The following is a 16,107-nucleotide window of genomic DNA, read 5'->3' as shown; positions in this document are numbered from 1 at the left end:
AGGACATTAGGAAGTTGCTGTTAGTATGAAATACATATTGTTTAGGAGATATTGAAGCTCGACATAGAACGCTTATGCTATTAGGAAAGTGCATAATTTTTGCGAAACATCACATTTCCTCCATACAAACATCTCCGAAATCAGAAAACTCCGCACGTATCGGGCCAAGTGAAGAACCACAAACAGACATAAAAGACGGCGCGGAGTCAGAGAAGCTGGAGACAAAGCCGGTTAAGCCGAAATATTGTATAATCCCGTACGTTGATGTTACGACCAGGCTCGTCCTCGAGCAGCTGACGTGCGATGTCCTTGCAAGAGGTCCGCGCAGCAGGTGGCACCTTGCCATCGTCCTCCCAGTAACGGCTGACTGCGTGCGCGTAAAGCGCCGCGGGTGTCGCGTGTGTCACCCTCGTGGTCGTGACCAGCCCCGTCGATTTACCTGCGAACAGAAAAGTTTGATTATCGGCACCGCGATAAATCCAGCTGGATGGACGAGCTTTCGGTGCACGTGTTTCGTAAATCACTCGGCTGGATTCTCGCCGCGGATCGTTTGTCTTCCAACGGCTGACTTTATCGAGAACCACCCCTCAACCTCGCCACCTGCGCCCCCGTGGGTCCACGGGAGATAAACTCTTGATGGAGAGAAGCTGAATCAATTGATCGGTGTAATATCGTTCTTGAAGGTGGCGAGTATATATTTGGACCAGGGTTGTTAGGGCCATGTGTTTGGGCTTATAGCATCGGGAGGAAGGTCGTTTTTGTGAAAATCTTTTAATCATGCGCGTTTCTTTCTTTCTAGAGACTTGGGGGACAACTGGAAATTGTGAATGAACGTTGTCTGAAAAATGTTCCAGTCGATATCGCTGGCAACGGTAAGTGACGCGTTGTGAGCCTACACGCTGGATTGGGTTAGGTGTGGGTTACTGAGCGGTGATCCCTGTGGACCGGGGAATAGAGAATACGGCCACGGTAATCCCTGCCTGTCGTAAGTGGCGACTAAAAGGGAGAGGTGGAGACCGCGGGACTGTGGCACCCGCGGTCCAATGGGGGGGGGGGGGCTTCTTGCCTCCCCCCCGCCAGAGAGGGCGCTCCGTCAATGACATCTTGACGGAGCCGGCGCTGGGGAGGTACCGGTAGTGTTCGCAAGAGATCCCGGTGCCTCCCCGTACAGTGCCGAGCCCGGCCACCGTGAGGTTTTAGTGGGTATTCCTCCTGGGCATCCAGCCCAGGGGGCCAGTCCCACACTACCCCCGCCCCTCCCCCCTTGGGGGTGGAGCGGGGGTGTGCGTAACGCATTTCCTCACGTTAAAAAAAAAAAAAAAAAATGGTTCCGCCCGAGAAGGCTGTCGTAGGGGTTTTAGTGGGTGCGAGTCCCACACTACCTCGGAGTCCTACCCCAGGACTTCGAGGTGTGCATAAGGCATTTCCCCTACGTTAAAAAAAAAAAAAAAAAAAAGGTGTGGGTTACTGAAGTAGGCGATATAGCTCTCTCTCAATGATGACGTGACATACGATGAAACCCCCATTTGTACTGACTCGGTCTGTGGGTGAAACAAAGAGTGAGCTGGTACTCACTTCAGGAGACGAACGATCGGTTGCCCCAACGTCTAACTCCATAACTTATCAAACTAGGTAGGGATGGGACGATCCTAATGATTCTCCGCCCCCCTCACGAGTACTTCCCCACCTCCATGTGGCCCGGGCCTCGAAAAGTTGGGACAGTTGGAAAGTCTTGGGCCTTGGAGGAGTATATCGAAATTCCTTCTCCCGGGAGACAACGTTCTAAACTAAACTTAACTCGGTCTGGGTTAGGTGTGAAATTTTTTTAGGTTGCAATTGTGAATGAACATTGTCTGGAAAATGTGCCAGTCAGTATGGCTGTCAACGGTAAGTGACGCGTCGTGAGCCTACATGCTGGTGATATTATTGGTTTTTCTTGGCGGCTTCCTGGGAAGAAGGCTGTTTGCGTAGCATTATTTGCTTGCACTGCGTCACGCAATGTTCGTTCGTTGAGCCTTGCCGAGTTAAGGTTGATTTATATTATCCGTACAGACACGGAACGTATCCGATGAGACAGGTATTCTTCACTGCATTTAAATATAGGTGTTTATACGTACCGTACCGTATCGTATCAGCACGGACACGTATCGGTATAACACAACGGAAAACGTTTTTTTGATGTATAATAAACCATTGTTTGGTGGCGCTGTAATTGTAACATGTTTACCGTCAAGTGACTTTCTGTTGATTGCCTGATCGGATACCTCCGTTCGACGAACTGATATGTATACTCGTACCTGTGTTTGAACGTTGCCAATACGGAACTATTATTTGTCGGATACGGATAATATAAATCCACCTGTATTCTATAATACTTCAGCGCGGCGATCTTCAACTATTTGACGAATTGGTTTCATTCATTTCATTTTATTTAATTCATTAGTTTCACTGTGTCATTTATTGAGGCCGTGTATTATCTGAAAATTGACTGCAGTAAGTAGTATAACCCACCGCGCCAGACGTATTTCACGAGTACTGTACCCGTATTTTGAACAGTTAATAACTCGAAAACAAAACCTCGAACGCAATCTCGTCATTTTTTATTTTACTCTTAGCTTGGTGTGTAGAATCCACCAGATGAAAGTGTCCCACATTTTTATTAACACCCTGTGTATGTATCCACATAAGTCTTCGCAATTGAATAGGACTAAGTGTAAGTTGAAATGGAAATTAGATTTTAGGTGAAAAGAATGTTTGTAGTGTCACTTGATAAAGAAAAGCTATTATTTCTAAAAAGAGCAGTATAAAGGGAGGTATTGCACGAAGGACGGAAAATTCAATAAAAAGTCAAGTGACTGGAAGTTTCGCTTTAAGCTCAAGAGAACTAGAAAGACAGTTTGTTTGGAAAAAATTGAAAAGGAGGCTCGAGAAAGGAAAAAGGAAGTAGGTAGAAAGGTAACGGAAACTGGTATATTGTATACCTAATTTTACCGATTAGATTTCATCGTATTCTTTCATTGTAAAGGAAGACGGTAAACAAGATATACGATTACTTGTGATTCTAGAATTTCGAAGAAATAAGTGAAGAAATATACTTTCGTTTAAGACTTGTTCACAAAATGGATAAGCGAATATAGAAGTTGAAATTTTTTGAAAGAACACATTTCTGTAAATATAAGAATGAATTGGACATATGAAATTAACAAATATATTATACTAAAATGTAATGTAGTTTTCCAAGAGTCATGTAGAAGGATAAATTTTTCACATTTTACGTTCAATTCTGAATTTGCTATGCGGGCAATTTTATGTTGTATGAAGTTGTTAAGTGTTTTATGTCATTGTGTTCTTTTTACCGTTGGTAAAACATATGCAACATTTTCAATAAAGTAAATTGTTTAGTTGCAGAATTATAATCCGAATAAAAAAATTTGAAGATTGTTTGAACGAAGTCTATCTTAATATTTTTTCTTGGTGTATTCAATACTTAATTGAAACAATTTATTGTCGGGACATTGCTTGCAATATCATACAATACACTATATGTATACAGTGACTCGAGCAACCAGGCTAGGCTATAGCTTTCTTCCAAGTGAAGTTAGAAGAAAATTGTAGTGAAAAGTTTTGCAGTGTTTAACAAGCTCATGCATCCTATGGTACGATTTCTTTGGCAAGTGCATCAGTACACTTACAAGAAAGTTTTTCCATAAATTGATTTTTGAATAAATCTTAAAGGCCAACATGAATATACGTTTCCAAATCTACATGACAGTAACTCTTACACTTGTATCAGAACAACTTTCAAAAATGAAATTTTTGTAGCGACATGTTGTTTAAGAGATCATGCTTCAGCATGATTTACAGCTAATGCAGTAAAGAATTTCAGATTTCTAAGTGTCGAAATGAAAAACACAGTGTCCTCCACGACTGGATCAGTAACTTCTCAACTTATTCAGTCAAAGATATTATTAATCTTTCAAAGAAAGAGAAATAACAGTAAGGGAAAGGAGGGTCATGGCAAAAGGGGGTTCAAAGAAATCGTCGAGCCTTTTCATCAATGACCATTTTGAAATATGCGGTTACAGAAGATTTTTGTCAGCGTAGTTGGGATACTTTCGTTGATGGGAATTGTATTTTAATTAAGCGGTTATTTGTCGGACATTTTTGGCGACAGCGAGCGAATGTATCCTCCTCGGCAGATACGGATTAGATCGGTACGCGGGAATCTGTGTTCCCGGAGGGATTAGCAATTACGTTAAGTGGGCCGACGTTAGAACGTCCGGATGCTAATCGGATCGAGTGCGTGGATACAAGATCCTTCATTAAAGCGACGCTCTCCATCCTTTGATCTTGGTATCTGGACCTTCAATTATGATTTAGCATAACGGATTGACATGTCCCTGGACGCACTGGTTCGATTAGGGGTATTCGAAGGACATAAGGACAATTCGGTCTTCAATACTATTGGATCAGTGTAAAAGTCTTGACGTGTTTTGCCATAAAAATGTACACTGACACCATTTTTTAATTATAATTTAACAATAAATTTACAATGTACGTAACAAGTCATTTGTAACATTTATTTTCAATACAAATCTTTATTTCAGAAGACAAATTTTATGTATATCACTACTATTGAATGTATTTGCATACATTACGTTAATAAATTTACAGTGTGTTGTATATTGGAATTAACAAAGCAGCTTCTTTATACCGATCACAATTGATTTTTACGGAATTTGGAATGTTTATTGTACAAAACTCGTCTACAATTATGACAAGTAAATGGAGCCTATAAAAGGTTACACTGAATTCTGTTTTAAAACAGTAGAACGCACTCAGTTACGTAAATTTTTATTCTGAACAACAATTGACACATTGACATCGGTTCGTAATGCAATACATTAACGGGATCGTTTATTGCTTCCACAAAACCATGCCAGTAATATCATCTGCAGAAAATTCTTCAAAACTTTTATACTTTATATTATAGTAGAGTTATTACTAGACTGCGGATTTTTATGCAAAATGGTATTTTCTAAAGCAATGCATACAGAGTAGAGCAAATGTAGAAATTTGTTTCTTTTTCTTAAGTATCACATTAGGTTCGGAATAAACTAGAACACTGATTGGATTTGATGAAAGTTTTGTTTTTTATTGTATTTTGCAGACCTATATAGACTATAAATGCATCAAATCCGCAGTCTAGTCATTACTATATGTTATTGTTTATTATTATAGGGTGTATAAATATAGGTGTGTAAATAAATTTATGTGTGAACGTTTACTAATTTCCAGAAGGTAATTTTATGTGCGCATTAGGATCCTTATATCACGAGATACGTATTATTAGATGAAAATGCAATAAAAAAGATATAAAAACGGATAAAAATAGAAGCGTGTGAAGGTAATATGAGATAGATACGGGAAAAATATGTACTTCTGCGCGTCATTTTTCATGCGCATTATAATCATCGTTTAAATCGAAGCATCGCATCTATTTTCTTTTCCTGCGAAATCACATTAGGTAACACGTAATATGAACGAAGCATTTAACCCGTTCACTACATCTTTTTGGTATATTGCAAAAAATTTGTGAAATCATGAATCATGAGTCACTTTAAGACGATTTAAACTCTTTTTAAAATACATTTTTTTATAAACAATGTTTGCTCGCGATAATTAACGACATTAAGACCGTCTTTCTAATGTTAAGATGTCATTTAAAGACGGTTCGAACAACCAATCGTCAAGAAATGTTCCAAATATTGTCACTAAAGTGATAGAGTAGGCGTCCATTGTAATTCACAAATGCAGTCAGCGGATTAATGCGGCATCCGTGCAAATAATAACCAATCATTCCTGTTTTAACGATAACATTGGGAATGACACTAAGATTATAAAGAGACTCTAACGTCAAAAGAAAATCGGGACAAGACATACATAAATTGGATGTAAAATCTATCCCTACACCTCATCTGTGGTTAGGTCTGGGTTAGGTTGAATACTTGCTGCTCCTTCTACACAACTCGACCCGTAGACCGCGGTGAAGTTCTGTCAAGAACAGGTATCCACTTTGCAATGACTTGCAATTAAACCAAGAAACCGATAGTTACCATCAAAACCCAAACCTCGACAATTGCGCACAAGCGCAAGCATCGAAACTTATAGCCACTTCTGCGGATAGTTAACGACAGGCTGATATCCAGTGTGAAATTTGATCAACTCGCGTCAACTGCAGATAATTAAGCTCATGAAATGTTTTACGTTCTATGTATACGTTCTATAATTGTTTTTCGTTGGCGCTTGACCATGTTATATATTCAGTGTAAAATATAATATAAATTTTATGCAATACAAGCTTACATTTACGTTGCCTTTAATTCCTGAGTCAACAAAGAAGCGATAGTAAGTACTTCAAAAACAAATATTTTTTGGTTAGATTCTCATAAGAACTCTCGTATTACAAATTTATTAAACATTTCTCTAAAAATTTTGTGTCGTTAAGATAGAATCAACCTGTAATAAGAGCAGAAAATTGCGTCTGAAATAAAGAAGGAAACTTATCCAGCACCGTCCTGATTCAATTTCAAGCGGTCCGATCCTCGGAGGCTGATGAAACTTCTCATGGATGCTTTGGTCGTTCTAGCAGGCATGACCACCGCCGCAATCGTGTATTAATTCATTTTTAAATTCTTCCTAGCTTGTGGAAAACAGAGAAATTTTTAACGATTACCATTCTTTGTTCCCAGAAATTCGAGGAACGGATGTTTAAACTGCCCGTAGGATATTATCGTCGAAAATTCTCTTTGATCCATAATCGCCCATTAATTTTCCAAAAAAGGGATAGCAGCAGGTTTTATTGTTGTAATTCGAACGTTTTAATCACATTTTACAGAATTCACATAAATGAAGACCGTTTAATTTCACCAGGTATTTTAGCAAAATAATTTCATGAATATGCCCAGATTTAATCATTCAATTACTTTTTCTTCTTCGAAATAAAATTTATGAATTTAAACGAATAAAATGAATCTTCGATAAAAAGGATTTATTTATTTTCGCGCCTAAAAGAAAGTTTAAATGGTTGTAATTACCACTGCCGCAAGTGAAAAGTATGTTCCAGCCACAAAAGTTATTTTTGCACGGGAATTAACAAGATACAGAAATACAAAATTAAATTTGCCACAATTACCTCAAACGGCCGCTAAATATAATTAAGAATGAAATTACGAAAATCTTTGTCATGGATATATATACTTTCCTGAATACGTGTGTATAGCGTGGTGCAAAAATGTTTAAATAAATGTTGTATTTATTATGTATGGCAAGATAGAAAGACATGTAATAGATATTTCATAATAGATGATAGAGTACAGATAATAAAGTACTGTTGTTTGTTTTCAGTAGTATGTATAATGTTTTTCTGATTGTACGTTTTAATTCGAAATATACGGGGTGTTCGGCTACTGGCATTCAAAACTTGAAGGGCTAGTCCTGCATGTCGAAATAAAACGAAAATAAAAAATAACGAAATTGTGTTGGAGGCACCATTTTCAAGTTATTATCAATAAAAAATTAGTCTAAGACAAGCCTGAAACCAGGAAATCTGCGTCGAAGCAGTACATAAAGGACATGATAGTCGCGGTGCGCAACTAGCATTCTCTAAAAAAAAATAAGTCCTTACTTTGTAACCGAAGATGCGATAAGTACATTTCCATTAGTACAGTCCCAACATCTGCGCGTCACTTGCGACTGTTGGCGACCCCGCTGAAGGGTTGCCAGGTAATATTATACAGGGTGAACCACGAATCGTGATCAGCAGATATCATTAGATGTGTTCCAATATACAGAACGAAATGTTTACAAACAGTAGGCAAGAGCTCAACATCGGAACGCGTATAATGGTGTAGCATACAACACTCTTTGTAATATTACAGTTCGAATATTTCTTTAATCTTTTCTCAACCCAGATGAAAACAAAAGTAATACATGTTATGTTATGATACTTATCGAATTCGTCTTGACATCTTCTAACAGATAGGCATAAAAAAATTACAGATGATTTGCAACAAAATTTAAAGTGACTTTGAAAAATCATGAAAAAAAAGAGTTGACAATAAATTTTCTATAATTACGTTAAAGCTCTCTTGAAACCATGCTATACCTGATAAAAACATTTTCGATCAGACTGCTAAGAATAGAATAATCTCTATTGATCACGATTCGTGGTTCACCCTGTGTACAGGTAGTACTATATCCAGGCGTTGTTTACACATTCTTATTACTTTTCTGTCCGTTGCGTAGAATTTGAGTTGCGGTTTGTTAGTTCGGTGTCAGTCGTCAACGCGAACACATCTAGACGACACGAAATAGCTCGCGAATATTTTTATGGTATTAATTTTAATATATTTATTATAGTGAGTTTTAGTTTAGATTACGTTTAGTTTACTTAGTATTTATATTGTATGCGTGGTGTGATCGTGGATTTGGTCGAATAACTAGGTTTTATGTTGCACAACGATTCGTGTGTGCTTTAATTATGAAGTGTTGCGACAAGGTAGTCCAGGCTCGAGTGCAGGTGTTACATGTCACATTTTTGGCTACAAGGTAAAGCTGCATTTTCTTTTGACGATGTCAGTGCTGAGTGAACGTACCGACACTGTCGTACCCTACGAGTACCGCTTGTATGTACATTGCCTGGTTACAGGCATTTCTGGCCTGAATTTTCAACTGTTAATAATTTGAAAATGAAGCTTCCAACACAATTTCGTCATTCCTGATTTTTGTTTTATTTTGATGCGAAGAATCATCTGTTAATGCTTCTGATAAGGTAGTCGAATACCCTGTATAACACACGAGTCTTCTATTCTCTTACATAAAAATCCAAATACATTTCTATTTAATTAGTTATTTCAAACTGTTCAACAGTACTGTTTGCATCCAAATATAAACGGGAAATCTTAAAATACAAATTCTTAAATTATGGTGAAAAATAGATTCTGCTGTTTTGTTAACCTTTTCGAAAGAATGAAATATGATCGTGATTATAAAATAGAAAAATGTGCATAACTTAAATATCTGTTTCTTTAGTTACTAATGTATGTCACATAGATTGGTCATTTGAAGGTTATAGCAGCGGGTCCGATAATTACATTTGGTACATAATATCATCGATTTTTAAGTATTTAAGTGTTTTATGGGTAGGTACTACTTAAATCTTTAAAATGATTTCCCGATTCAGTATTCAAATTGCATTGAAAACAATCTCTAGATCACTTACTGTATTAAAGTAAATTTAAATATTACAATAAACAAAATTCGACGAAAAATACACAATACTTTTTCTGTACATAAATTCGTCTCTTTAACCCTTACCTACTATTCAGATGATTGTTACATTACTACTTCGTGAATCAAATTTGACTGAAGCTGACATCCAATTGTAGGCAGAAATTTAACAGCACCTCGATTGTGGTATATGTACGTAAACTGTTGTAATTAAAATAAGTTAGACGCTCCTGGAACACGTGCTATGCATAAAAACTAATGTTTGCTTTCATGTCACATTGAATCAAACATCGATAAGAAATTTAGGTACATACACTACCTCTCATGACTATTAGGACATCTGCTCTGTATGAAGAAACTATAATATTTCGTAAAAATGATATATTTTAAATCACGTTTATTACTGCGTAATAGCATAAACGTTCTCCATCGAGCTTTAATATCCCCTAAACAATATTTATTTTCGGCACTTTCCTGGAGCCTTGTAACATTTACTGCATATTTGATAAGCGTCTAAATATTTATGAACGAGAGTGTATCTATTCTTGCACACGCACGAATGACGTCGTTTCCCTTATTTCATGCTTCTCGTGTCATCTTAAAACATACTCGCCCCCGTCGTAAAACAAGTACGATTTAAGGGTGGAAAAAAATCTGTCCGAAGATACAAGCGTTCCTCCGCGAGGAAGCATATTTCCGTCCTCGGAAAAAGGAACGTCGCCCCGACGGTACTTTAAAAATGCCACTCTCCGACGCGATGGCGATAAGATAAAAGGTAATTTCCATATAAACACTGGCGGCGGGACGTTTGCATGCAAATTAAAATAAAACAAGTACGACGTTTCTTTCGGTGGAAATTCGCGGAGAACTAACGGGGCGTCGTGGGGATGGTAGGGGTTGGGGAACTGGGCAATGGGGTGGAGTTACGTTTCCTCGCGACAAAAAAACTTCGAGGTTACATGCATTCGCGCGCGGCGTTGAGAATGGATGGAAACAATTGAGGGGCTCATAACAGAAACGACTTCAATCAATTTGTTTTTTTTTACAAAAGTAACAAAATCGTTCGACGATTTAAAGAATCTTAAAAATCGATTCACGTTTTGAGAATAAATCAAGTGACAAATCGTTTTTGATAGTATACAGTAGATGACTATATGTATAAATAGAGCCACTTGAATAAATTGACGATTTTACGATTTTACCTGTATTTTTTATAATTAGATCAGCTAAGTTCGGGTTGTTTCTGTATTTTTAGTGGGAAATTGTTAATTAAAAATTATCCAATATGAAAAACTGGATATTGTGATTTTATTTCTACACAAACACAAAGAACGATATTGTTCGTACTATGGGTTTAATAAATTTGATCACCCACTGTAGGTTCCATCACGATGTGAGTCTCGCTTCTGACTACCTATCGTTCATGTCAACTGTACATTCTTCGATGAATATATTTACAAAGAAAACACACTTTTATTATGAGAAATGACGCATGAAAAAGATGCGTGGTAGTTCGAAGTTTCCCCAAGAGCCAAAAGATGAACCTCGGTTCGAACGATAAGCCGCGACAGAAATTTTGAAAGTTCGCAAGAAGCGCAAGTTGCCGGGCGAGATTGAATCCCGGATTCGCGGAATTCTCAGTCGTGATATTCACGAAATTCAAATGCGCCCGTCGACTCGTGGAATCGTTCGTTCGACGTCGACGTGGCTGCGATGATGCGAATGAATTATTGATCAGGGGGGCCGTAGGAGTTAGCCCGTCATTGGATAAAGTTCATTCGACGACTGTCTTCGTTAACGGAAACTCGAAAGATGAATTTGCAAATTTTCGATCGGCATGGTTATGTAGAGTGTAAAATCCATCTCTAAATGCTGTGGAACTTATGCCGCAAAATTCGTTCGTGTCCCGACGCGGCGAATGAAACTTCGGCGAAAATCGATATTCTGTTTAACGAATGCATAATCGATTCAATTAATTTCTTGATAATTATTTTTCGGAACTTCTAGCGCTCTTCGATGCTGACTCTGTAGACAATGAGGTCGCAGAGTATTCGAATGCGGGATAATTATCAGAATATTGACGAGATATTGGCCGAATTGTATTATGAAAATGAGACGGATTCGCTGGATTTGCAAAATTATGTTCTTTGTATGTCGTATTCTTTTGTGTGGAGGAATATTGGTATAAATTGGCGGGATTGGTTAGATGAAAATTCAGGGAAATTTTATTACAATTTATGATGAAATTAAATACACTCATCTGTTTTAGTGTCTTCTCTTTAAAGATCAACGTAGCACTGAAACACATACATATTATTTTTCATGGGTCAATAGGGTGCTAAACTCCTATTGTAAATCTTCTGAATGGTAGGTAAACTCACTCCACTTGTGCCCGGATATTGCGTACCGTGTATCAAAGGGGACAAGCTGTTTACTGTGATTGGTGTGTTCAGGTATAACTAACACACTTAATTAACTGAATGCGGGTGGCGCTAATTCAACTGCTCATTTTTTCGAAACTTGCATCGATATCTTTATAATAGACTGTGAACTTTAGACTTATAATAGAAGCAGCTAATAATAAGTAAAATAGAGTAAGATGTAAGCATGAATTTGTTTAAACACAGTTTTACGTTCATTGTTAATTAATAAAATCATAAACAGAAAAAATGCATCGTTACTAATTTCTGCTGTGAGAAATTAATCTAAAAAATATGCTTGTATAAACATGCTAACAACCGTCTTATTATTAATCAGTACTACAATTTATTGATTCGTTTTTTTTTAAGTATATGCTACTGTTTTCTTTGTCCTAACATTGTACAGATATTTGTAATTGCAACGAGATCTTGTGACGAAAAATTATTTTAAGGATTAATTCATAAAAACTGGGATGAGACTCTGTATTTCTTTTGTTAAAGATTCCATCACTTTCCAAATTGCACGATGTCATTAGACTTTTCACCATGCTGAATTTTAAACACTTGGAAACGATAGAAATGCACAAAAGGCATTGTCTTCTTATCAGTTTTTCAATTGAGATTCTTATAATATGTATTGATTTTTTCCTCTAATTTACAGTAATTTATGTTACAATTAGCAAAATATTTTTGGATATTCATGTTTACTATTACAACTATTTTATGCATAAGAAAATTTTACCCACTCATTTTAAATAATTGTTACGATCCTGAGATGAGTCCTTTACGAAACTGTTCAACTTTCACTTGAAGTATTCTTTAATACCACTAGACTGTGATGTTTACACATTTATAGCATACTTGATTATCGAAGACTTAGTACAATAAAAAGTTTAATAAGGACCACTGAGGTGTTTTTATATGGTACATAATGAAATGGTATAAATCTTAGGCATATAGATAATCATTCTTAAAGTGCTGTTAAAAATTTTAGACGATCGTACGATTTTATTATTGCATTTTATTACGTTGAGTGGTAAGGTGATAACTCTGTGAAAATCTATGTTGATGGCACCATTTCTAAAGTTTAGGGTGTCTACAAGGTCCCTATCAATTTTACAGATGTGACTGAAAATAGGAAAACAACTCCAACGGGATATTATTAAAAGAATATTTCAATGTACAACTCAAAAATTTCTTCCACTAATTCCAGCAACAAAAAATTAGACTTTTCCTCTGATGTTTTATCAAGTTCACGTGTATCGCCGAAGAATTGGGAAATAGCAAGTGTAATGATATCGCATTCTAAACTAACTTCATGCGAATTTAATTGAAAGTTTTTACACACTAACATAACCTAGGTAAAAAACGATGAGGACTAATTTTAATGATTAGTACCTTTACGTATATTTCGAAATTCACAATAAAGTTTATTAAGGAAAAATGACATTATTTTCCGGTATCCCTAATATAAAATAGATAAGAACTTTATAGGCACCCCGTGTTTCTGTTTTCTCCATGTAAGCAGTCTCACGGATGACACAATCACTGAATTGCTACTCAAACAGACAGCAAACAAAAGTATTCCTCGAACTTAGAACATCACGTCGATAAAGATTGCCTGCAAAATCTAAAACCTCGCGCAATGATTGCAATTTTAACAAATTGTAAACGGTAGAGGCAAACGGTAAGTGGAAGAAATTGTTTCAGTTGTATATTAAAATACTCGTTCAACATTCCCTTAGAATTTTCTTCTTCTTATCCCAACAATTTCTAAAAAAAACAAGTGGAGACTTTGTGAACATCCTGTTTGTCTATTCTCCTTGAATTAAAAGTTTTCATCGAATTTCGACCATCAGCTCGACGATGATTGCCTGTGAAATCTAAAATCTCGGCCGTGTCGCGAGAACGTAAACGAATCGGACGCGGTAGAACGGGCGCCCAATGAATGTAAATTGACAAATTGCAATGTGTAGGGTCGTGAAGTGAAGCGTGTCAACGGCAAACGGCGAGCGATTAATCAACCAGGCAATTCATCTTAATGATCGAGCTAAGGCAGCTCACGCTTTCATGCTCGCTACGTAGGCGCAGCCAGACTTACGTGAACGCGCGTCTATGTGGGCTGTGTTTATTACCCGCTCTCGATGTACATGCCTGTACAGTGTTGTTACATGGTACATAACCCCATTGTTTCCGCGGTTTCACCGATACAGTCGCGGAAAAGTAGCCGCGAGCGAGTTATTTTTGACTTCGCTCGGTTAAATGCAGTTTTTCCGCTCGATGTCTATTCAGATTCATTTACAAGGCTTCGTCTTTTGTACGCGGCAAATACGAATGCCTGTAGCGTGCTCGATGTCGTTTTTTTTTCCCTAATTCAATAGCAATATTGCCAATTGGTTTCGAAATTTTATGCTGGAAGATTCCACGTGAATCGAGTCTTCATAAGTATGATAGGCTTCTAACGTTACACGCGGGATGAAACATAAAGGAACTAAAGAAATTTGCAGAATTAACACTAGAACTAACAAACAAGTCAGAATGACTTGTCACCACAGTCTTACGAGGATGATTAAAATGTTATAACTGGACTACGGATGCTTATGCAAATATAGACCTTTGGGTATTAATTTACAGGAACTAGGGACAAACGAAGGTCTGTTTAGTTCATTTATTATTCTACCAGGTTCCAAATAAAATAAAAACTCATTCACAATTTATCAAACTCTTGAGCACAGTGAACTCTAGAGAATCCTGTGAGCTATAAAGACATAAAATCCGCAGTCTAGTTATAACAATATATTTTTTCAGATCATTCGCAATTTGTATGACGATATGATTGTAAAGAAATTAGTTCATTCATACAGAAATAGATATTCGTTTATCGTCGGCAGTTCTACTGTTAAAATCAACATTTTCACTGGAATTCGGCGTATACAGCTTTTGCTTGATTCTACCAACCTATTGGCGTCATTTTACTGGAATAAAAAATCATGAACCTATTTGTTAAATAAAAGTGAACCTAGATCTACTCAAACGTATAAAGCACCACGTGTTTATTAATTTCATGGTTTAATTTTTATATTCTTAATACACGTTTGTTTATAAATTCAAAAAATGAACTTAACTTTGTTTCAAGCGTCAAAAAAGTATCAATGATGTAGTAGACATGTCCATTTTTGTAGAATAAAATTAAAAAGTGATGAAACGCATGGTAGTATTTTAAAATATACTATGTATCTCAGGTCAGGTAGTACAACCAGGCAGAAGGTGATTCTATAAGAAAAAATAAGTCGAAAAAAAGAGAATAAAGCTTCTTTGTTTGAGGTTTCGTTTTCGATATAATCGAACTTGAAAATCTTCTGCATACGCGTGCAATTGAATAGGAATCGGCTAGGGCGTCTGTTCATTGCATCCGTTTCTACTTGCTGTTATGATGAATACATGCGATTCAGATTCATTTTCAAAGTCGATTTTTTCAAAAACGAAGTTTCAAATGAAAAGTTTTATTTTACTTTTTCGACTTATTTTATCACATACAATCATCCCCTACGTGATTATTCCACCAGTTACATGACATCCACTACAGTATATGTATAAGGCTTAAATATAAATAATTTATGAGGTTGAATATTATAATTATAGGCTTGAATATAATAATATTATAATTCGTATTGTGTAAGAAGATTATTTCTTGAACGCACCGTCACAAGGTTACCTTATTACGAAAAGCATGGGTTATTTATTGATACAGCAAACTATATGCCTTAATAACAATAAAATAAAAATCCATTAGAATTTTTTTATAATAAGTATATGCGATTGGTACTGCAGATTTTTTATTTCATCCATGGGGAATGCTACCTTTACAATCTATAGAAAATTCTGGGAATTATTTAAGCCAACAGATGCCACGGGAACTGATTAATAGTAATCACGATTTTCATCGAACAAACCATCGTTGCCGTTGGCAACATTTAATACTAAAAGTTAACCAAGTGTCCCAATGCACATCGTTATCGGTCGCAACATTACATCATTAAAACACGCTGTCCCAATGGTGATTCACCGCGACGGGGTTCAAAGTACATCATACTGGAACGTGTCTATCGGAAATTGAAATCATCGAACAGTCCCAGGAAAATCCTTCGTATATGAAGCGAGGACACGGCGTAATAAACCGGGAGATGGAAAGTCCTTATTTATGACCGCCTCCATAGCCTGAATAAACATCTCCAATGCACGTGTCTGCCTCCCGTTTAGCACCGCCCACACCGGTATCATTTTCGAATTCAATTTAGTAGCGTTTATACGGACGTACAGTCACCTCCGACGTTTCGAAAATGGAAAATCGGGACTCGATAAAAACTCTATCATCCACCCCAAATAACAACAACCC

At 36.8% G+C, this 16,107-nt stretch overlaps 1 protein-coding gene across 1 annotated transcript in view; it reads right to left on the bottom strand.

Moving 5' to 3' along the window:
* The window catches only part of LOC107195015 (alkaline phosphatase, tissue-nonspecific isozyme), a 136,087-nt gene that overhangs the window by 112,326 nt on the left and 7,654 nt on the right, over window positions 1-16,107 (bottom strand). The window contains exon 3 of the mRNA XM_015584799.1: window positions 261-439. Coding sequence (XP_015440285.1) covers window positions 261-439 — 179 coding nt within the window. The remainder of the gene's footprint in view (window positions 1-260; window positions 440-16,107) is intronic.

This window comes from Dufourea novaeangliae, unplaced genomic scaffold (assembly GCF_001272555.1).
Source record: "Dufourea novaeangliae isolate 0120121106 unplaced genomic scaffold, ASM127255v1 scaffold2, whole genome shotgun sequence".
Taxonomy (NCBI): domain Eukaryota; kingdom Metazoa; phylum Arthropoda; class Insecta; order Hymenoptera; family Halictidae; genus Dufourea; species Dufourea novaeangliae.
The sequence above is the reverse complement of the archived record's forward strand: the minus strand, read 5'-3'. Positions and strand labels throughout refer to the sequence as shown.